The following is a 22,766-nucleotide window of genomic DNA, read 5'->3' on the forward strand; positions in this document are numbered from 1 at the left end:
GCTCACTTCGGGCCTCCGCCAACCGATGTGGTTCCAGTAGCTCCCATGGGCTCTGCTGTGGATTGTGGAAGAAACCGGCCATGTTTTGGTGTTTTTTTTGTGTGTGCGAAAAAGACGTCACTCGCCGAATGACGCTCAGTGTATCGACAATGCCCTCTACAGTGCTGGATCGCCTTCTTACTGGTTGCGGTACCTATTTTTATCACCAACATTCGGGCGATAAGAACTATAATTTTCCGAAACAAATTATGGCCCTCCACTCAAAAGCGTATCGAGGCGGACTAGAATTAGAACACGTGTTACGCACAAACGGAACCTGTCTAATTTATTCCTTAAAGTCTGTGCTGAGACGCCAAAATACGGAACCGCCTGTCGAGGGCGACGAATATATCGCTCAACAACCTCGCAACAAGTGCAGCTACTCTCCACTCACCGGTCGGGTCGGGTCCTGGGACCAAACCGAAAGCCTGACTCAACAACGTGCACTTCACCGTGACGGGCGAGCGGGATAATCAAAAATATTATTAGTTTCTGATTGTTATACGGGGAAAATAAAATTTTAATCCCTCCCCGCCGGACTTTGTGTGTCTCTTCTGCGGCCGGATTCCTACGCCGGATTGCTTTATTGGTTGGAATTGATTGGATGAAGAAGTTAAATCAGCAAAAATTGGAGAGAAAGAAAAACCGTTCCATAGCGAACAAAAAAAACCTGGTGGTCGTTCGCCATATTTCGAACATTGCCGTCCGAACGGTAATGTTACTTACGTGAAAGTTAGCTGGTCCGTATGATTCTTCTGCGCGCTAAAAGGTCCAATCAACTGGCCAATCCAGCAATCCCGCCCGGTCCCACAGTCCGCGGTCCACCCATCCAGCTGCGTCGAGCGGCGTAAAATGGGTCCCGGCAAAAGGTGGGCAATCCGAAGAAGGTTCAGCTTTGCAGTTGAGATCCGCGGTCCGGTTCGGGTCGGGAACTGAAGTTCCCGTCGGGGATGGTGGCGGGGTTTGATTTTGGATAATTAAGATACCGAAAGCCAATCCGAACCGAACCCCGCACGTAAGAAGGCCGGTCACTCCACACACGGCAAGGTCGTACGCCACGGTTCGGTTACTGTAGGCTGTTTTTTCTTATTCAATTAAAAAAGGCTCCGCAACCACACGGAACGCACGTTATCGTAACTTCGAAGGATTTGTGGAAATTTTTCACGGCTTACGACAAGATTACTATCACTTAATCAGCCGTGGTACCCCAGCGGAACCGCAACGGCATGGCGGCGCTGACGAACGGAGCCGGGAAAGCGACAACAACATTGTTATTTAGCGCAGATAAAGCGTTTGCTCATTTGCATCATGCGAATGCAAATTACGAGCGGCGGCCAACTCCGGTCCGCAACAGGTTGATTTGTTCTGGACACGAGAAAAAAAACGGCGAGCACTTTGGCGTAAGGGGCGTTAAGAGAGATTGTTCAATTTATGTTTCGTAAACGCCGAGATAATGCACCGTGTCATGTGATACTTTTACGTGTTTCGATAAACTTGTGCGATAAGCAAACGAAGAGTCATATGATACTCCTTGGTTTACTTCCTCTTTAAAACGCTTGCGTCAGATGAATCATTCAATTTAAAGAAATCATTTTAAGGATCCGTCTACAGCGGTGTGCCTGTGAGAAAGAATATTACTTCTTATGGTAAGACCATGTTTTTGTTCAGATCAGTGCACAAAAGTCAGGTGCAAAAGTCCAAAAAATCTAGCTGCCACAGTACGTCCAACGGATCGTTGTCCGTTGGAATCGGAATCCCTCATTGCTTCATTGTATGCAAATTAATATGAACTTTAACAGGGCTACCAGGCCAAGGTCTCGACAAGGATTTTCCTTCCTATTTTTAAAAATCAAGGGGTTCCAGCTACCATAATAAATATTATCACCTACTTTCCACACACGTGGAGCTTTGCGAGTGGACCGATGGTTCTGCGCTCAAGTAAAGTTGTTTGAATTTAAATTCAAATTTAAAAAGCAAGGTGGCCAGCAACACAATAAAAAGAAACCCCAGCAAGGCTTGTAGGCCGCCCGGGCGTCATTATCAGTGAATTGATCGTAAAGTTAACTGAACCTGCCCGTACTCGGGGCTCGCATTAATTTAAACACCTTTGATGAAGGAATTTCGTTCCAGTTTGCTGTTTTATGACGATCAGCCGCGTACAATTTTGCCGGAGAGACTTGGGCCTGGGCCGTCGAAGATCGCCTGTATGAGTAGAAGTCCCCCACCGGTCCCCCAATTAGGCTCAAGCAGGGTGTTGAAAGGTATTAATTTCCCTGATTCCCGTGATTGCGCTTTGTTTTTGGCCACTTGGTCTCGCCGATTGGTTTCCTCGGGGACAACAAACGGGCACCGAAGGCGGCCGGCTTTTAACGATCGATTTGGGCATTCAACCGGGCCCGCCACACACATTACAAGCGAAATGCTCGTGGCAGCGATGCCAGTGAGTTTACTTTCTTTATGGGAGCAATAAAGTTTTCTCCGACATTAAACACGACGTTCGGAGAGATAAAATGGATCGGCGTTCCAGAGATTTCGCGAGGGAAAATATGTACCTACTCTGTTCCGAGTGATTGAGGCTTCTTCCTGACAAATTATTTATCTTAAAAGACGTTTAAGATGTAACAAAACGAAACACAAGGTCTAGAATATATCGATAGCATTTGAACATTGCAGCAAGCAATAAGAAGACAATTTTCTCATGACATAATTGTAGCTCCTTCCTTAGCAAGGTGAAGTCCGAAGTGCCAAAAGCCGTGACATAAATTAATAGTAGCGATCTCAACTCCCCGCAATTGCGTAGCCCCTTACAAAAAACAGCCAAACCATCAAATCATCGGCACCATCCACCGCTCAGTTTTATGAGCGAGGATTGTTTTTGTTTAGCATCCGCCCGACATTAATGCGATTGTTTGTCTTGTTTTCGCATGATCATAGGAGGCGGCGGCGTGGTTTGTCTTGTCAAGCGGCGCAACATTAAAACCGCCCATTAAATGATTGCTAAGAAAAACCGGAAGCCGACCGCCTAATCAGATGTTAGTGGCCGCTAGGGCGTGAATGTCAGCATGAGTGGTCACTATTTGAACCGAACCACATTCCGGGGCGATGTTAACACGATCGCGAAGGGAGTCGCGCATTTTCTACACAATATCCAATCCCGGTAAGAAACGTAACGAAGTAAGCACCGTGCGATCGTTCCCAGATGACATCCATCCGAACGAAAGTGAATCTTGGTACGGTTCGTTATATTTATAGATGATTTATTTTCACGTGGCGCCCCGTTGGCCAGTGTTGTTTCGGTACACCGATTCAAAGTGCTCAACCGTTACAGTTTTTCGCGCGTAAACGATGCGTGATGCGTGAGCCACGGATTGATAGTGTCGATCTACGCATCGGTTCGGTTCTATCGACCGGAAAGTATAACTTCACAGCTGGGGGGCGCCTAGCCGTCAAGCATACACACCCAAACGGGCCGACAAAAGGATGTGCTCCAACTTCGTCACTCGCACTCGTCGAAAGTCTATCCAGTGTGTCGATCGTAAAACTATTCTCGGAAGCGTGTGCTTACTTTCTTTCATCGAACACACTACCTGGTGCGCTAGTTACGTGAGACGGCGCATAAAGCACCAACTGCCCGTGGGGTCATTGACCGAACGATAAAACAAATTTTTATTTCGCCAAACGCACAAACATAAACACGCTTTTCAAGTTTGAAACGCGATACCTTTTACCAGAGAGCGGCGCCACACTTTTTTTGAAAGTGAAAACCGGAAGATTTGCAGAAGAACGGGCCGGCTCAACGGATTGGATCAAGACGTTCTCCGTGACGCGAAAGGAGATGACATCATCGCGCACGCCACCTGACGAAAATTTATGAGTCCGTAGGCCGAAGTTGATCGCTCGTAATCTTGCCTCGATTACGAGCAGAATCTTTTGGCCCCCGATCCTCGGAGCGCGAGTTCCGTGATCCGATGATAAATGATCGCCGAGGAATGTTTGCTTGAAGAAGGGGTTACTTAACAGAAAAGCCGGACCAGGCAGGACGGACCGGGAATGGCCGGTGCCGGTTTTGTTTTGTGAAAAGGATGATTAATTCTTTCTCAACTGTCGTGAATCCTGCCGCAGAAGGACTTTACCGTTCCGCAGCGTTGCCTGCGCTGTTGTGATACGTCGCTGCGGAAACACAAGCCGGCCCCAAAACAAACAATCCATTGCCATTCTCGCCGCCATTGTTGGTAAACATATTGTTTCGCTTTATTGGTATTACTAGTATTATTATTATTTGGTTCATTATGAAGACGATCTTGATGCTTCGCACGATCACCGTCCAGCAGGCAGCTTAAATAATGAAGATAAATGGGTGCTTTGTTGGGGAGGTTCGTATTTGTTTTCCCAATTTGGGCGGGTTCCAGGCAAAACCGGTTGCGTGGCCTGGCGTACCCTGCGTTGCGTCTCCTACCAGTTATTGTTCTCTATTGATCGTGTTCGCCAACGCGCCCAGCCCCAACATTGGGTTACAATATTGTAATGGTTGGTTTTTCTTTCGAGACCTGGAGATTTGCGGTAGCACTATTATTCTGCCAAGCCTTTTGCAGCTTCTATCAATGTTTGGATATAATACGTATAGGATAACTTGCGGCTTCCCCGTTCGTCTACGTGTCGGTTAATGGGAGAGATTTATCGTCGTTTCCGTGGTGAGTGTGACAAAAAATGCCTGTTATCCGTTCGAAGGAATGCAGTACGTTGTATACTTTATAACTTATCACTGGAATGAGAAACGCGGTACTGGGTGATACACGCAATTTTTCCTAGAAAACGCGCCAAGTGGGAATAATTTCATTTTCATAAACAAATGCAAAACAGTCCAAACAGCATACGTATCACTTGGAGCAGTGATGATAATGGAATACTTTCGTGAAAGATCACAATACAGCCAACATAAATGGCGAGAATACATCGGAAGCGAAGCGATGAAATCAACCTTAAAAATGTTATGAAACACGGATAATGCCAGTTCTAAGGGGAAATCTTATGAAATCGACTTTGTCAAACTATTGCCAGAAGTTATTTCTGTGGAAGAAGCTGGTACTTTAGAATTCTTTTTAGTGCAATAAGGTCGAAAAATAGAAAAGATCAGATTAATCTACGCAATCGAGAGATATCATGTCCACTGCTGCTTCCGTTTCTTCTTAATGCTATGAGAAAGTTAACAAAACTATGAGCCGTTCTTAGTCTTAGAGATCTGCAACGAAACAAGGAACTGCTTAAGCGGGTAAAACATACATAAACACAAACGATCCACACAAAACACACACACGAGGACATTACGAACAAACGAAAAATAAGATCACATAAAACAGAATTCCATTCCATCCTGGGTTTTCGGGGTATCTATGGAGAAATGTTGTCTCAGCCGAACCATTCAGCCCTTAGAAGCGTTACGTGGTGAACCGCTTGCCTTTGCGGCTCCGCATCCCGGGGAATTCATTTCTTTGCCGGAAACACAGACAGAAAATAGTATACATCCTTCCCCCTTGTCGTTACTACGGAACTTGCCAAAGGGTTGGTTTTGTCCAAATATCGTGCCATTGTCAATTTGTGCTGATGCGTTCCACCTTTCGATCGATTACAGCCTGACTCTCTCTAACGGTAGAACTTCACCTCCGCCTCGACGCAGTCTTTCATCAGTTCATCCAGTTCCTGACTCGGTTCGCCCGAGTGTTCGCCCAAGAACCGGTTCACTTCATCCACGCACGTATCCTCCAGTGAGCTAAGCAGGCTTCCGACTGCTTCCCACTTCCGGTTGCTGTGCAGACGGTGGAGTAGCGTTTGCGTTTCACCTTCCGGCACTCGTGTGAGGGGCGAAATTTTCGCGCCCGCCGTAAATATGAACGGCTTAAAAACGGATTCTTCGGCCAGCGGTGTAGCTGTGAACCAGTGGCACGGCAACTCACCGTCTCCGGTTAGTACCGACACCTGACTGGAACCGGTCGATGAGCCGCTCGCTCGTAAACATTCAAACATTTGCTTCAACCCGAAAGCTCCCTCGGCACCCGGTTCGTTTGCGGGCCACGATCGCGTGGCTGCGTCATCCGGACTACCTCCGAACGCTGCACTAAAACTAAACTCACCCGACCCGTCCCACGCACCGGCATCCTTTGCGGCGTCAGCTAACCCTTCCGTGCTACGATCGAACGGGCTTCCGATCGTGAAGCCATTCGCTGCCAACGCTATGCTCGTCTCTTGGACCTGTTTCGCCGCCCAAAAGTGTCCTGCCACATTCAGCAACCATACGGCCGCGGGATCACAAATCACGAACGCTGCCTTCAGTGCGTTCCGGTCCTCACTGCCATACCTTTCCACTAGCCCCACCATCGTGTCGATCGCGCCGGACGCACTCTCGCTGCGCTCCAGTCCCAGGCGTACCAAATCTAGGGCGGACACTTTGCCCTCCTCAGTGGCTCCCTCGCTGTACGAAAGTCCGATAGTGACCGCTTTCTCGTTGGACCCACTCTCAGCTCCCCAGCTACCAGCTGGTTTATTGAGGATCACCGCGTAGCTGGTCGCTCCCTCGATTTCACAGCCATTCGGCAAGGACACTGGCTCGCTACCGGTTTCGGCCGGCACGTAGACAACCTCGCTCACATCGTCGCCCGATCCGGTACCATTGCGCCCGAAAATAATCTGCTTCCGGGCGGACTCAGTGCACGGCGGAAGCACCACGAACGTTTCGCCTCCGTTGGTAGACATTTTTCCGACTTGCAGTGCCGCCGTCTAGCCGTGCGCTGTCTCGCTCCGACACGTTCGCCGCAGTGCACCTGATTCGCCCTTTCTCGCTCGCGGTCTCTCTCTCTCTCTTGCGCAAGCTTTCGCTTTTTCGGCGCTGACGTCGCGAACCCACGGCCAATATCTGCCTTTGCCAACCAATCAATAACGGGGTGAAAGTCTTCAGCGGTCCTCTGCGAACGAATGGGAAAATTTGAAAATGCAATTTCGCGTGTCGGTATTTGGAAAACCCGTACCCACCAACTCTTGCTGCGGACGAAGCCGTTTCCGCTTTCTTTGCGAACAATGGCACCACCGTTTTCTAAGCAATGCAGAAACTTAGGCCACAAAAGTATCTAGTAGTATCTAGTAGAAGATCCTAGTTGTTCCGACAAGATAATGCACTGAACAGAACTGCGATTTTCTCCTTGCGGTTCCGATGTTGGCTGACAGTTGATGACGATGGGAGAGAGGAATCCGGCTGACTGAGCGTGAGAGAGCGTGAGTTAAGATGAGAACAGCAGGCGTGAGAAAAGGTTAATTCCGATCCACCGCCTGGGACGAATGCTGAACCTAACAATAAACAACGGCCGCCGTTATTTCTTCTAATATTGAGGTTTTGAATTCATGCATTTTGTCTTTTATATTCTTTCGAATACGGCTTAATTCAAGTCAATACCGCCGACAGTTGACATTTCTTCTCACCTTCAGCACACATCGCACACATCTCACCATTAGTTCGATGACTTTTTGTCTCATTCAGGTTGCCAATCGATTGCTTCGGTATTCAAAAATTCAGAGAAACTCTACCGAAATACTATATTTAAGCATCCCTACGATATAATATTAATCATGAAGTGTTTTAAGGCTCCAAACAACTGCTTTCAGCTTCTCTGCTTTGGCGAAAATCATCGAACACGAAACTGTCGGTTATTGCCGGATCACACGTAAGCCTTGCTGGCAACACTGCCCAAACCATGTCAAGCGGAAAAATAAAATGGAGAATTTTGTGTGATTGTTATTTTGCACAACAGTCGCGATTGTCAAAAGTGTGTGTTTTCCAATGCTTTTATCGCGATTACGAACCAATTGCCTTCCCCGTGGGCTGCGATACTTTGGGCCTAGGCGTACGGGCACGCGGGCGTAAAGTGGAGATTGTGCAGCGTGTCGCCGTGGAAACGGCACCACGGAGCCACCACACGGGGTCGCATCTACAGCTCTCCAGGCGCTACACGCGCTCGGATTGTCGAGAGGGGCCACCAACCGCCAGGAAAGTGTCCGCAATTATCCGGAAAGTGAGGAGCAGGTGCGATAGAAGGAAAGTGTGCGGCATTGCGCGTTTCGTGCCTTTTTCGGATGCTCAAAGTAAGTAGGGCGGTGCTCTCCTTCCTCGTTCCGGATTGGAGTGGTTTGTGGAATGTTTTCATCGTAGGAGCAGGAAGCGTCAAGTGAAGGAAAAGTGGCCACAGAAATACGCAACAAAACGCACCTTGCTGCGCGACAACGTTACCGGTGACAACAACCGGCGCGGCAGCAGATGCTTGGAAGAGGTTGAAAGTGGAAAAAAGTGACCAAACACCCGAATTCCGAACCTTCACGCGAAGGCGCGCGTCGCGGCGCACTCTGCACTCGGTGCGGCGTCGGTGGTGCAGTTGCGTGTGCGGCTGTGTGTGTATACATGAAGCACGGGAAGTGCGCGTGCCGTCGTGAAGTGAAACGGCGCCACCTTCTGCTTCTTAATGGAGAGATGGCGCGACGGCAGCATTATGCTTAATCGTTGAATGTGTTGCAGGTTTCGATCGACGGACTCAGGATGTGGCGACGGCCCTGCAAGGATATGGATTTAGTATTGTGTAAAATGACCACCGTACGGCATCATGGGGCGATTGGTGGACGGCGTCAATGAAGTGAACGTGAAGTAGTGAGTGCACTGTGAAAAAGGAACAGGAAGAAGTCTCACTGGCACAACAGTGCGCCCAAGTCGCCGATTAGGCGTAACCACACTTCGCGACTCCTACGACCATCCTTCGCTTGGCTCGTGCTACAACCTTGGCCACCGTAGCGTGGTGCCTTTTTGTTGACCGGCTGCGGCCATAGCACCCGGATACACTGATTCCGGTGGATGGGAAGAGGTCACCTTTAATCCCCGGACCAGAATGAAGGAGATGGTCGGTGGATGTTGTGTCTGTTCAGACGATCGCGGCTGGTCGGAGAATCCGCTAGTGTACTGCGATGGTCAAAGCTGTGCGGTGGCCGTGCACCAGGCGTGCTACGGTATTGTGACGGTACCGAGTGGGCCTTGGTACTGCCGGAAGTGCGAAAGTCAGGAGCGGTCAGCGCGGGTACGCTGCGAGCTCTGCCCGTCCCGGGACGGTGCCCTCAAGCGAACGGACAATCAGGGATGGGCCCATGTCGTGTGCGCGCTCTACATTCCCGAGGTACGCTTCGGGAACGTGACGACGATGGAACCGATTATTCTGCAGCTGATACCTCAGGAGCGATACAATAAGAGTGAGTGTCTCTTCAATTGGGTCCTATTAACCCCCATTGCATTTGCAGGAAACAATTGAGCCGAAATTTGTCATCACCCGAAATCGGTTCAAGTTGTGATTAAACAGAGAGTAACCCGTTCGTGTTGTTCCCTGATCATCACAAGCACCGTGCGATACGTGCATTGGAAGTGCACTGATTACATGTTTTCTTCTTATCGTTGAAAATTGCGAGCAAAACGAAAACTAAACAACAACCGATCCCTTCATCTGTTGTTAATAATGTTAATTTTGAAGCTAAACTACAATCGTTCTTTGCATGTCAACACATGGTCACTCTCCGCAGCCTGCTACATATGCCAGGAGGTGGGCAAAGGATCGCGGGCTACTGCGGGCGCGTGCATGCAGTGCAATAAATCGGGATGTAAACAACAGTTTCACGTCACCTGCGCCCAACAGCTGGGTCTGCTGTGCGAAGAAGCGGGCAACTATCTGGACAACGTCAAGTACTGTGGCTACTGTCAGCATCACTACAGCAAGCTGGTATGTAGCCGGATAGGAAAAACGATGCACAAACGCTCATGCGGTTTTCTCTCTTTCGCCCTCGACACAGAAAAAGGGTGGCAACGTTAAAACCATCCCACCGTACAAACCCATTAGCCATGAGGCTAACTCGAGCGATGGCCCTTCGTCACCGGAAAAGGAAATGGAACCCCCACCACCATCCCAACAGTACCCGGGCAGTGGTGGCAGTGCGGTCGGCACGGGAAATTCGACCGTTGGCGGCAGTACCGGAAGCAGCAACAGCGGCACCAGCAGCACCAGCGGATTGAAGTCAAACAGTAGTCGGCTCTCCGGTGAACCACCTCTGGGCAGTTCCTCGACGACCTCTTCCTCCTCGTCCTCCTCCTCGTCGAAGCAGCGAAAATCTTCTAGCGCCTCGAAAGGCTCAAGCAGTTCTAGCGCTTCGGGCCCTTCCACATCCTCGGTGCTTTCGTCATCCGGAAGTGCACCGGGCAGTGGTAGTGGAGCGGGACTGTCCACTTCTTCTGCAATGCTGTCATCCTCTTCGTCCTCATCGGGCATCGGTAGTGTATCAGGTGGAACGGGCACCGGAAGCACCGGTGGAATGGGTGGCAGCAGTGTCGGCGGTTCCAGTGGCGTTAGCAGTAGCGGCGGCTCTAGCAAAAGTAGCTCGGGAACATCCGGTGGCACTAGTGGGAGTGGAGGCGGTGGTAGCAGTTCAAAGGACAAGGACAAGTACAGCAAAAGTGTAAGTAGTTACCGAATCCTCCCGATTAGTGCTAGCATCACATCTTACCTTATCTTTGTTATTTGCAGCGCGATAAAAGCTCGAAATCGTCCAAATCCTCCAGCAGCAGCAGCAGCAGCAACATCAATAGCAATAGCAGCAGCGGCAGCAGCAATAGTGGCACCGGAAGTGGGGTCAATTTCAGCAACAGTACAAGCGGCGGTCCTGGTAGTGGCAGTTCAGCAGCCAGCGGTCAATCAAAAGACGGCGATATGTCACTCGCTGGACCAGGATCTTCATCCGTTTCATCGTCCCTTCCGGGCGGTGGCTATTCCTCTGCGCTGCTGGGCGGCAACAGCTCTGGGAAGCATCCGACGGAGAAGTCGGACAAATCGGGCGGTGGCACTAATCAATCGGCGGTTGGCACCCTAACGTCATCGTTCTCCGGCGGTGGCGGTAGCGGTTCATCACGGGCCGCTTCTCTTTCACCGGCGGCCATTCCGACCACGCTCATCATAAAACCTCCTCAGGACCATCTCGGAGGAAGTGCGAAGGAAGTGTTGTCGAAGGAGGCGATGGCCAAATTTTCGGCTTCCAACTTCACGGAAACGATCGTGGTCAACTCGTCCGACTCGGTGTACAACCACAGTGGTGGCTCGAGCTCATTGAACCAAGGGCTACCGACGACGACGGTGATCGAGGGAGGAAAGCTGAGCGCCATTGGGTCTGGTTCCGGCACCGTTGGTGGTTCGTATGGCGGAAGTTCCAGTAACTCTGCCACCGCCGGTTCCACTGGCAGTGGTGGTGGAGTAGGTAAGAAAAGGAAGGCCGACACCCGTTCCACTCCAACGTCTTCCGCCGGCAGCAGCGAGATCGATAATAACCGGTATGACGACGATCGTAATTCGCCCCCGGACACAGATTGAAACATGCCATTCTTTCGCAACAGGGACCTGATTAAGGATGTGGCCGTTTCCATTGTGCCATTAGCATTGAACAAACACGATCATGCAGAGCTATCTTCAGTAATCGGACACGAGAAGAGCGTTAAAAAGGTACGTTCCAAATGTTGTTTATTTATCGATACTCTTCGTTTCGTTAAACTTTCTTCAAACAAGATAAGAATATCAACTGCTGCTTGTTGCGAATCTGTTTCTCCGGACGCAGTATAATATGAAAAACAAAAAGCGAATGTGTGGCGAATGTGCGCGCAATACTAGGTAATGGCAGCGCGCCAACAGGTAAAAACCGTGCTGGCGAAGGGTTTTTAAAACGAACGTCCCTAATTCGGAAGGTCACCGAACACCTCGCAAAGAGAGTGAACAGGACAGCCATTAATGTGTGAAGCATAGAGCAAGAGCGAGACGGACGACGGCAAAGATTCTCTGCAAATCCTTGTAGGGACCCTTGGTTTGTCGTCCTTTGCGCCTGCGCACGTACGCACGATCGAACGGTAGGGATGAACAGACGAAGAATAGAACAAGCAAAAGGAAGGCGCGTAACGCAGCAGTAACTGCCGCGCAAACTGCACACTGCTGCAGGATAAATGTTCAAGATGCAGAGCCGAGGCTTTCCGTTTCGATTGAAACCTCCTATTCCGGTAGCAAAATGCGACACACCGAAGCAAGAAAACTCTCCCGGCTCGGATTGCGCTCCGCGTTCCGTTGTAGGGCTATATAAAAAGGGGGCTGTAGGTTGGCAATAAAAAAAGCAATGAGGAGAAAATTCCCTCACGTAGGACCGAAAAAAGGAAGCCAATCTCGCGCGCGCTCGCCCTTTCTCTCTCGCGACAGGAGACCGACAAATAGCGGCCGGCTGCAGCGGCCACCGGTATTCATTCTCACGTAAACTGCTTGAGCGACAAGGCGCGTTGATAATGTTTCTGCGTCATCATCCTCGCCGTCGGGGCTGTCCACGCGGTGCGCGACAATCAAACGGTTATCCGTGTGGAGAAATGTGCTAGCTGTGCCGCCGTGGGCGATCCACTGTTGACCCTTGGCACCTAACCACGGTTGTTTTGCGGTGTTTCAAAGTTCCATTACGACCTGCGTGGCAAAGTGGTTCCTCCAAAGGAAGTGATTCTTTCCCCCCCCTCCCCAGTTATTGCTGGTTTTGCGCGACGCGATCGAATTCGGACGCAAGTGACACGGTGCGCCGGTACAGATAATGAAGCACAAGAGCCACAAGAAAGACCGCCGTGATAAAAAGAAAAGCAAGCACAGGGACCGTACCGATGGCGCAAGTGGCGACGATGTTCGTGTTTGGCTTAAACTGCGCTTCGACGGCGAGTACGTCCTGCGACGCTGTCTAACCGGAACGTTGTGCTCTGGCGTTTGCTTACAGGCGAAAACCGAAACCAGTTCCAGCTCGCCGTTGCACTCGCACCATTCGGCGACGGGATCGACGACTGCAGCAGCATTAGCCGGCAGTGCCACCGAGCCGAATCTGCAAAATGTTAATCCGAATCTGTTGCAGTCATCGAACATCATCTCCACACTGTCCTCCTCGACGTCGTCGTCGTCGTCGTCCTCTTCGGCGACATTAGTTTCCTCCGCGGCTGCTAAGCAGCATCAGGTAAGCGATCCCCGAGGTCGGGTTGTATGCTAATTGTTATAGAGTTTAAGAATCACCTTTGAAAGTCCTTTCTGCGCACGACCCCCGACCCACACCTTAGCACTGTCCTTGCGATGGCTGGCTGGCCATTTATACCTGCCTCTTGCCATTTCTTACCCCCCCACGCTGGAAGAAGGTCGTAAAAGTTGTTCGTTTCGCTCGTCCCCCAAAAAATCCCGCCGAGTGTGTTCCATTGGTTGCTGGCCGCGTTCACACGACGGTGGTGTGGTGCGGTCCGGCGAGTTCGACCCGTTCAATGTTATGCGTTCCGCGCGATCAGCACGATCTTGTCCCAAGAAGCAAGCCCGGTGTGGTGGTAGCTTTCCGTTCGCTAATGCCTATGCCGTTTCTTGCAGCTTCAAACACCACACTCACCTCAGCTGCTGCAGGCGCAGGGCACAGGGTCACAGCCGCCGCCACCCGGCCAACCGAGCCTCGTGGTGTCCGTTCCTCTTTCAACAGCTACCGTACCTGGAGTTAATCTACCCGCTAGTAACAGTAGTACTAATGGCGCTCACAATAGCCACAGCAGCAGCAGCAGCAGTGGCTCTAGTAGCACCACCACAAGTGTCGTGAGCAGTGGCCACGTTACTCATAGCGCGAGTCACGGTGGCGGCGCTAACACACCGAACATCATCGTATCGCCCGCACAGCTCGCCACCGGTACCAGCTCCGCCGGTAGCTCCAATCTGTTTCAGCAGATTTCGCACCGTGCCGGCGATCAGCTGATGGTAAGTCGATGGCATTGTGGCGCGGTTGTTGGTTGGTGGCGTAGACCGGTGAACGCGGTCTGTGTGTGTGTTTCTCCCGTTTCTCTCTCTCTTTCTCACTCTTTTTTTTCCTCAATTGTCTCAAATTGGCCGTGGATCGTGTGCTCGGAAAAGGAAACTTTTTCACCAAGCTCGTGACGTTCGTTTGTTATTAATCCCCCGTGTCCCGCTCGTTTCGCCCACAGAATGTCAGTACGAACCGGTCTAGTCCCGTCATACAGCACCAATCGGCCACGCAGCACATCATCCAGTCGACATCATCATCGTCATCCTCGGCTACGTCCTCGTCAGTAACGATCACTTCCCATCAGCAGCAGCAACAACAACACCATCACCACCACCACCATCATCAGCTGGAACGTCAGTCGCCCTCGATGCGGCCTTCTTCAGGGGGCGGCAGTGCAGCAGCGGCCTCCGGAGGCAATGTCATCACCGCGATCCATCACCACCACCACCAGCAGCACCATCAGACGGAGCTGTTATCGGTCGGATCCGGTGCCGGCGGAGGATCGGTCCTGCAAAGCATCTCGCCCATACCGATGAGCACAATCCAGAGCACGTCACTTCCGTCGCCCTTAATCGGTGGTACCGAGAGCAACAGCAGCAGCGGTGGTGGTCTGAAGATTAGCTACGAAAAGCAAACGACTACCAACGTGCGGATAGCGGCGCTGCAGGAAGAGGAATCGGTCTCGGGCCGGAGGTCGAGGTGAGAACAAGCGCACGCACACTCTTTCCGTTCAAAATGTTTCTGTTATTGTTTATTATTGTTGTTGGTTGTTGTTGTTATGGTTGTTGTCACTGTGGTTGTTGTTGATGTTCGGTTCCGTTGTGGCTGCTAGTGGTTAACATTTTTCTTTTACGACTTACGATTGTGCTTCTCGTTGGGTGGAGTCCGTTTTTCGTTTAGGGGGTTCTTATGTTTTGCGCAGCTCTTTTGTTGATGTCGTCCTAGTGCCTGTGTTCCTCTTATTCGGTTCAGTTCGGGAAACACCGTCTAATCAGTGATTTATGGCTCCCAGACTAATGGTGGATGGAAATGATGGTCACTTCATTGACTATTGAACCGTTTTTTGCATTTAGTTTATTTAAAATAATCAAAATAGATTATTATTGTTGTACACTCTCTCTTTATGGTTTGAATATCGTTGCTAAACCTTAGCCAGTTTGGTTGTTGTCGCTCTGTGCATCGTCTGCGATGCCATGCCAAATCAATGTGATGGCTTCTTGCCGCAACCTTTTCGTACACCTTCCGTTGTTGTGTACATTCGATTGTGGGAATTCGTTTTTAACACAACGCTTCCTGCCAACTGCTCCTTCCTCACACGCAGATCCCACTCGCGAGAACGTAGTGGTGGTAGCGGTGGAAGCAATGGAAATCCGGCCACCACAACGGCGGGCGGTGGCAAAACTCGCACCTCTAAAAAGCGTTCACAGCAGCCAAAGCAACAGCAACAACTGGCGCCAGATTCACGGGGATCACCGAGTCGCGGATCGACACCACCAGCGCCTGCGTTTTCGGATGCGTACCGACAGTACGGACCGGGTAGTGACGAACAGCATCAGCAGCCGCCGCCGCAGTATCACTCTGCAGGCGGCGGAAGCAACGCTCCGGCCGGAGGTGGAAATACGGCCAGCAACAATGGCAGCGTGTTGTCCATGGCCGCTGGTACCGGGTCCGCTACGGCTTCCGTTGTTGTGGGCAACTCCCAGCAGAACCATCATCACAATCATCAACAACAGCCACACTACCTGCAGCAGCAGCAGCAACAGCATCATCAGCAGCATTCCCATCATCAACATCAACAACAGCAATCGCTATTGTCGGTCGGAACTGTGGGAGATAAAATGCTTCCATCATCGAGTGGTGCTTCTATCGCGTCTCTTCCTTTTGCCTCGACCGGTGGCACCAACGCCGCACAGTCGTCTCAAGCGGTTGCTTCATCTTCCACCGCAGCGGTCGTATCCACTCAATCGTCTAGTCACATTTCCAGAAGTAATACTCCCAGCAGCGGCTCGGCTGGGCCGCCTTCGGCAACCGATGGACGCAATGTTATTGAAATGGGTGGCGGCCATCCCGGAATGGGTCCTTCTGTCGGCTACCATGGCGGTGGTGCTAGCGGTGGCATAATTTCAAGCTTTCCGCATCCACCATCGAACCATCATCAAGCCGCGGCGAGTGGCAGCGGCGGGCTTACTGGCAAATCTGTCAGTAATGCCAACACCAATAATAGCAATGTTGATCAATTTACTCAACAAGCACCACACCTTCATCAACACCACCAGCAGAACCATTATCAAGGAACCGGCGTTGGCCAAACGGTTCTGGCCAGCAATACACAGGCCAGCCACGGGAGCAACAGGAACAGTGCCAACAATAGTATTAGCAATAGTAGCAACAACAGTAGCAATAATAATCTTATCAACACCACCACAACAACCACCAGCATTGGTGGCAGTGGCACCAGCAACAACAACAGCATCGTGTCAACGGTGACGCACACGAACAAGAAACACCGTGCGGCGGTGGCGGCGGCAGCGGCTGCGGTGGCCTCAACGCACCAAACAATCGTTGAACTTTCGTCGCCATCTACTTCCAGAACGCCCGACATGTCAACAAGCGCAGCGTACTCACAGATGCACTTCTCGTCCGCCTACCAACCCACCCAACAACAGCCGTCGGCCAGTTCCGGCGGTGGTGGGCTCAAGTTTTCCTACGAAGCTCAAACAACGAACCCGATGATGTCCTCCCTGGCACTGACGACCGCTAGCAGCACGGTAATTGCCACTCCTGCGTCGATGGTACCCCAGGTGAAGGATTCACCGCCCAGTTCGCCGGACTCCGAAGGTGGACCGATCGGTAGTGGGCCGATTAACAGTAGGGGCACGAAACGGAACCGCAAGATGGCAGTGATGGCACCGCAACCGCCAGTGGCCGCAGTGGCAGCAATCGTACCCACACCGGCCATCGTTGGTGGTGGTTTGCAGAACGAAGCGAAGGAAGGCAAACTGTTCCAGAACGGCATCGGTGGTGGTGGCGCCGGCGGCGCTAGTAACATCGTATCAGCCACGCACATGCTGGGAAACCAGCTGAACACGAGCAGCAGCGTGGCGCAGAAGATGTCCGATCAGCTAACGATGGAACTCGAGGCTCACACCTACGTTCCCGTTATGGACACCGACCGACCGACACTGATGGGACCACAGTTTCCTGGCAAGGTGAGGATACCCGTTAGGATTTTACGGAGATTCGGATGAATCTAACGCATTGTCACATCCATTGCAGAACCGTGCAAACAACACGCAACCACCGCCGCCACCACCCGGAGGTGGTGGCACTTCGTTGAGCTCGATGCTCACCGGGGGAGCAACCGCAACACCGAACGGCAACACACCGCAGAGCTTGGAACAGCTTCTCGAACGGCAATGGGAGCAAGGATCTCAGTTTCTTATGGAACAAGCGCAACACTTTGACAGTACGTCACCAGCAAACTGGTTATGCGGCCTCCTTTGATTCTACTGAACTGTTTTTAACTGCTCTCTCTCTCTCTCTCCCTCTCTTTGTCGCAGTTGCATCACTGCTGTCCTGTCTACATCAGCTACGGAGTGAAAATATTCGACTGGAGGAACACGTCAACAATCTAGTGGCCCGTCGGGATCATCTGTTGGCGGTGAACGCACGGTTAGCCATTCCGCTTAACCCTTCGGCTGCCATGGGTGGTGTCGGAATTTTAGGTGGCTCTGGTGGAACCGGCGGCGGTGGTGGTGGTGGCGGGGGTCAAGTAGTTGGCGGAACGTTATCTCAAGGTACAACTACGCCGCTTTACTCTCCTCAATCGATCGATCATTTTCGATTCTGCCGTTCCGTAGGACAATTCAACAACATCCACGGCAATGGGCCAATCGAAGGGATCACCAACAGCAGCAGCAACAGTTCGACGAACCGATCGGCACGCGTTGCACAGCACGGTGGTTCGCATCAGGCACCGTCCCAGGCGCAGCAAGTGACCGGTCATCCCAGTGTTGCCGTGGCTCCTCAACCGCTCGAAAACGGTATCGATTTTCGGCACACAAACTCGTCATCCCACCCGAACGTCAATAGCGCTTCGATAAGGTAAGAGCTTGGGACTTCCGGAAAAAAAGAAAGACAACATGCATAACAGAGCAGCGAATGATAAAAGAACACGAAAAGTATAAAATAACTATAATCAAGCACCCCAACAACTGTAGTAGGTACAGCGCTTAAGCAGTATCGCTTGGCGTCTCATGACATACTGATTTTACTTTCTTCCGTTTGCATCTGCCACTTCATTATTTCACCTTTTCTCATTTTTCACCATACACACCACCACCATTAACAACTTGACACAGGATTGATTTAGATTGGAGATGGAAGAGAAATCTGGTTTTTCTTTGTACATTTGTGTTTATATTCTTTCTTTAATCGTTTATTCCTCTCTTTCCCTTTCTTTTCTTTTCTTTCTGACTCTCCTTTTTCTACCTTTCATTTCTTAGTGAAAAACCCAATACGATCTATGTGAACTTTTGATCCTGCCTCTCGTATTTAAGTACTCCCCACACAACACAAAACACACCACACAAATATGGAGAGAAACCCCTCGAGTGCAGGCGACGTTGACGTGCAATTACATTTTCATTAGCTAAAAAGCGATACTGCCATTGGGACCGGCGATAGGGGGGCTAGAAAGAGAGACAGAGATAGAAATACAAAGGGAGAGACATAGAGAGATCGAGAGAGGGCGACAGAGGAAGAGCGAGAATCATGTGAAGGAAGCCGCGCGCGCGTACTTGCTCAGTTAGAATAGGCCACGGTAGAGTGTAAACGACGTAGCAGAGCGCCATGGTACGCCAGCGCCAGTAGGGAAGTAAGTCCAGTATGTTAAAGTAGTAAAAATATTCGATACTTTTCGATCGGTTGATTCCGATACAGAGAGGGGAAGCAACCCATTAACCACACCGGCCTAGCCTCTGGGATGGAGGCAGTCCGAGTTCTTCTAGCAATAATCCCCTTGAACCCCGGAAGCGTAGGCTTTGGTCGGCTCTCGAGACTGGGTCTGGGCGGTTCTAGACCATCTAGAATTAATAGGCCACTAGGGTTTTGTTTTTGTTCTTCGAAATCGACCTCGTAACACTAGCAAGGCGTGTCCGAATGTTTTTTTTATTTATAAAATTAATAACCTTAATTTCGATTCCAACTCAACCCGCGGCGCAGATCGAGAGTTCGGTGTCCTCTAACTGATCTCGGCAGGATCTAGGTGCTGGTTTGCGGTTGTGTTATCTAGTTTCGACCGGTTTTATTTGGTAAATATTTTACCCTCATCCTGCCCGTCCTAAAGTTAAGGCCTCTGTTATAGATCGCGCGCTCGCGCACACCTACGATCATTATGTGAAGTGGGCGAGCTTGTTTTTAGTGTATTTTTCTTTTCGCGTTCCCAAAAACGAGTTTGTTCCTTTGGACCACCAACCCCCTTCACGCTTCTAGTAGCGAGACGATGTTTGTATTTATGTTCCCGTTTTTCGTTTACCTGTATCTTAGCCCAAATACGTAGGGAGATAGTGTTAACGAAGGAAGAATGCCCCGTAAGCCGGGCATTCGACGGCACACAGAAAGTTAGCTAAAATTTAAATGATTTTTTGTTTCATTAGTCGTGCGTAGCGGTGTAGAAAGTGGACAAAACAATGCACGCAATGGTGGAAGCTTCCGTGCCGTGCGAATTCATAACTTCTCCATATATACCTCAGGCGGGCCCGCTTCACGTGGCCAACCTTTCATGAAATTGCGCTTCGCAGCAGATAGACAACATGTGTGGGTAGATAAACAAAAGAATAAGCATCTTTGCCAACAACTGCATCGCCGCGGAATGAAGTATGCAAGTGGGACATTACAACAAAAAAACAACAAATATATGTATACATTTTTGTAACACCAATCATATCGCATTATTTATGAGTTGTTTCGTTTGCTGCGTAGTACAACATCTTTCTTCTGCTAAACCCAAACCTTCTGTACATAAAGGCGGTCGCGACGGGCGGCCAACGACTTCATCCCTTTCCTTTGCTTATCATTGTTTGCGTTTTCTTCATACATTCCATGGTTTTGGCTGGCATTTCTTCGAGCACACTTCTCTCTGTTGCTCCCTGTAAAGCACTGGGTTTCACGGAGGGAATGGAAGTGGTGGCCTTTGGCGCGTGGAGAAATTTTCCCGGGCGAATCCTTTTCAGACTGTAAATAAACATTTGATGATCCGGATTCGGTGTGGGATATCGTGACGCGTCGATCCGCGCGGTGTGGCTCCGCACATACTCGCCCAGTAAAGCCGTGCTGGTGATGCTGCTCTACAAACCCGCTTTCTCTCTGTGTCCCGTTTTTTATTTGAAGGCGCAACTCCCCTTCAAATCAAGCCTCGGGCCCGGGAGTATCATCACGGGCACCGGCAACGCTGTCCGTCGCCAACGTTGCATCTAACGAACCGATTCCAGGACCACTGCGTGGTGCACGGTCCACCGTGGGCAACAGTAGCTTGTCGTCTTCCACCGTCAACACTCCACCAAGCAGCATCGTCAATGCCACCGGTGGACATATCGCTGGCAATGGAACCGGTAGCTCCTCCGGCCCACCCGGCCCAGGTGGTGCCGCTAGTGGGAGCTCCAGTTCCGCCAATTCGTACGCCCGAGAACAGCAGCAGCAACAAACGATCTACAACACCGCCCACCAGGTAGAGTAACTTCGCGTCCGAAACGCCCGGAAGCCGGATCGATTAGCGATCCGTGACACAACATCACAGAAAGCCAATTTGTGTCCTTCAAAGTCGTTCTGTTTTGTGTTTTGTTGATTGGAATCCCTTCAAAACAAACGTTCGTCCTCGTTAGGCAGCAATTCGGGTGTATGGTTTGTGATCGGTGTTCAAAATTGTGGGTGAAATGATTATTGTAAGGAGAAAAACGAAAATGAAACCATTTCTGTGTGTTCATCGTCCCGTCATCGTCGCTGTTGTTCATCGTCATCATCAGTAGCACCCATTTTTGGTATCATGATCGTCCATGTTCTGCGATCGTCATGAGAGAGTGTTGATATCATCACACCACCATGCTCATTTCCTGTGCCATTTCCGTGCGCCATTTTGTAGTGACTGAAATGTACTTTGCCATTCCTATTAACTGCTTTCTGTTTCTCTGTTTCTTCCTCGCCGATGTTATTGCGCCGGTTCTGGAACCTCTTGAAACCACTGTCTTGTCTCTCTTTCTCTTTCTTACTCTATCCGTACGATTATAGCCTACACACCAATTACGCCGGGACGATGTTAGTAGTCATTTAAAAAGTAGCTGAAATACCACCGCCGCCGTGCGCCCATCATGCCGTGCTTCGGCCATTAATGAAAGCAATCTTATTTCCAACCGCCTAGATTCCGCTCTTGCTAGAGCACCATCAGCAGGAACAACATATACATCTTCTGCATCCTCAGGCTCCACAGCAGCAGCAGCCGCCTGCGCCTCCACCGCCGCAGCATCATTATCAAAACCATCATCAACAGCAAGCGGGACTCCCGCAGAATCATCATTCCGCACTGGTACCGCACTCGCAGTCGGGCAACAGCGTACCGTTGCACCAGCTACCACATCCTTCCCATCCACACGTGTCCAGCACGGGCCGTGCGGTTCCTTCTGCGCCGGCCTCGGGCCAACGACAGAACGCAACAGCTCCGCACCAGCTACCACGCACCGCACCGAGTGCCAATTCCCATCATCATCCGCATCAACAACACCTCCACCAGCAGCAGCAGCAGCAGGTCCTTCACGGGAACCATCTGCACCATCGCGGCAATACTCCGCCGACTTCCGGCGCAAGCGTCAGTATGGCACCGCATTCGACGGTGGGCCATCACCCGCCACCGATCATCGACAGTTCCCCGGCACCGGGGCAACGCGTGGCAACGACACCACCGTCGGTGGGGGGCAGCCACTCTCAGCGGCCACCACCAACCGCTCACTGAGGCGCTGTGCGCAGGTCGTAAGCTTCATCGATCGGTTCCTGCAACAGCAACGATCGAGCGATCGGCGACCATCGAACAGCGTGTCGCAGCACAGCGGAAAGTACAAAGATTTTTCCATCGATTTTATACTGGGACCCTCCGAACTACGGGGACACGGTGGCATTGGCAGTAGCCAACCGGGTCAACTGCGGGCGACCGGTGGAAGATCGTTACTCACGCAATATCGAAACCACTCTCCCGAAACGGCCAGTAGTAGTGACTCAGGCGATGATGACGATGAGGACGAGGACTATGGCAATGATGGCGACGATGAAACCGATGGCGACAGTCGGGACGAGACTTAATGGATCCGCCATCGCCTTCGTCAACCTGTTTCACCGTTGGTTCCGACTACACGATGCGATTGATGTACATACCAATTATATTGTTCACGAGAAGGGTGAGAAGGTTCTTTTACAATCGTGCGCGCCTGGCAAGGGCTATTTTAGCAAAACAGCAGAAACTGTAACGTACTTTTAACTGAATCTTATAAGCCCGTGTTGCTTTCCCCGCTACGAACACGATCCGTGGTATGAGTTCGTGAATCACGTGGATCGCTCCGTGCAGAAGTGAAGCGTTGCCGGTTGGCAGTAGAGCGCGACATTACGGTTACAGAAACAACACTCAGGTAAACATACAGAAACTCTAGCGTAGAACCGAATATACATAACGATACGCTGATATATGAGATGGGTTATAGTCTGGCGCAAGGGGTGCAACGCTGAACAAGAGAGAAGGCACTTTTGCTACTTTCGAGCGAAAGCTCTCCGGTGTATTACGTTGTAGAGGAATC

At 50.8% G+C, this 22,766-nt stretch overlaps 2 protein-coding genes across 3 annotated transcripts; one reads left to right on the forward strand and one right to left on the reverse strand.

The window, feature by feature from the left end:
* Window positions 1-4,300: 4,300 nt before the first annotated feature.
* On the reverse strand, window positions 4,301-7,217 carry LOC131208999 (secernin-2). 2 transcript variants are annotated; one of them, XM_058201958.1, is made up of 2 exons: window positions 7,063-7,217; window positions 4,301-6,995 (listed from the first exon to the last, which is right to left on the reverse strand). In XM_058201958.1, the coding sequence occupies exon 2, from the start codon at window positions 6,784-6,786 to the stop codon at window positions 5,680-5,682; it is 1,107 nt and encodes a 368-aa protein (XP_058057941.1). In that variant the 5' UTR covers window positions 6,787-6,995; window positions 7,063-7,217; the 3' UTR covers window positions 4,301-5,679. The 2 variants fall into 2 exon arrangements, with proteins under 2 accessions (XP_058057941.1, XP_058057942.1); XM_058201959.1 differs by having other exon boundaries at window positions 7,059-7,217.
* Window positions 7,218-8,957: 1,740 nt separating this feature from the next.
* On the forward strand, window positions 8,958-22,278 carry LOC131212564 (mucin-19). Its single transcript, XM_058206478.1, has 17 exons — window positions 8,958-9,312; window positions 9,637-9,833; window positions 9,904-10,563; window positions 10,632-11,428; window positions 11,492-11,597; window positions 12,886-13,116; window positions 13,512-13,886; window positions 14,111-14,631; window positions 15,254-16,367; window positions 16,434-17,141; window positions 17,209-17,398; window positions 17,493-17,729; window positions 17,793-18,036; window positions 20,323-20,659; window positions 21,217-21,243; window positions 21,347-21,889; window positions 21,949-22,278. Exons 1-17 carry the CDS (start codon window positions 8,958-8,960, stop codon window positions 22,276-22,278), a joined length of 6,972 nt encoding a protein of 2,323 aa, XP_058062461.1.
* The last annotated feature ends 488 nt before the right edge of the window (window positions 22,279-22,766 follow it).

The sequence above is a fragment of the Anopheles bellator genome, chromosome 2 (genome assembly GCF_943735745.2).
Source record: "Anopheles bellator chromosome 2, idAnoBellAS_SP24_06.2, whole genome shotgun sequence".
NCBI lineage: Eukaryota > Metazoa > Arthropoda > Insecta > Diptera > Culicidae > Anopheles > Anopheles bellator.

Coding starts and splice junctions, on each gene's coding strand:
- LOC131212564 (XM_058206478.1), top strand. CDS start 8,958: ATGAAGGAGATGGTCGGTGGATGTTGTGTCTGTTCAGACGATCGCGGC. Junction 17,730..17,792: donor TGGCGGAACGTTATCTCAAG/GTACAACTACGC, acceptor GCCGTTCCGTAG/GACAATTCAACAACATCCAC. Junction 18,037..20,322: donor GTCAATAGCGCTTCGATAAG/GTAAGAGCTTGG, acceptor TTTTATTTGAAG/GCGCAACTCCCCTTCAAATC.
- LOC131208999 (XM_058201958.1), bottom strand. CDS start 6,786: ATGTCTACCAACGGAGGCGAAACGTTCGTGGTGCTTCCGCCGTGCACT.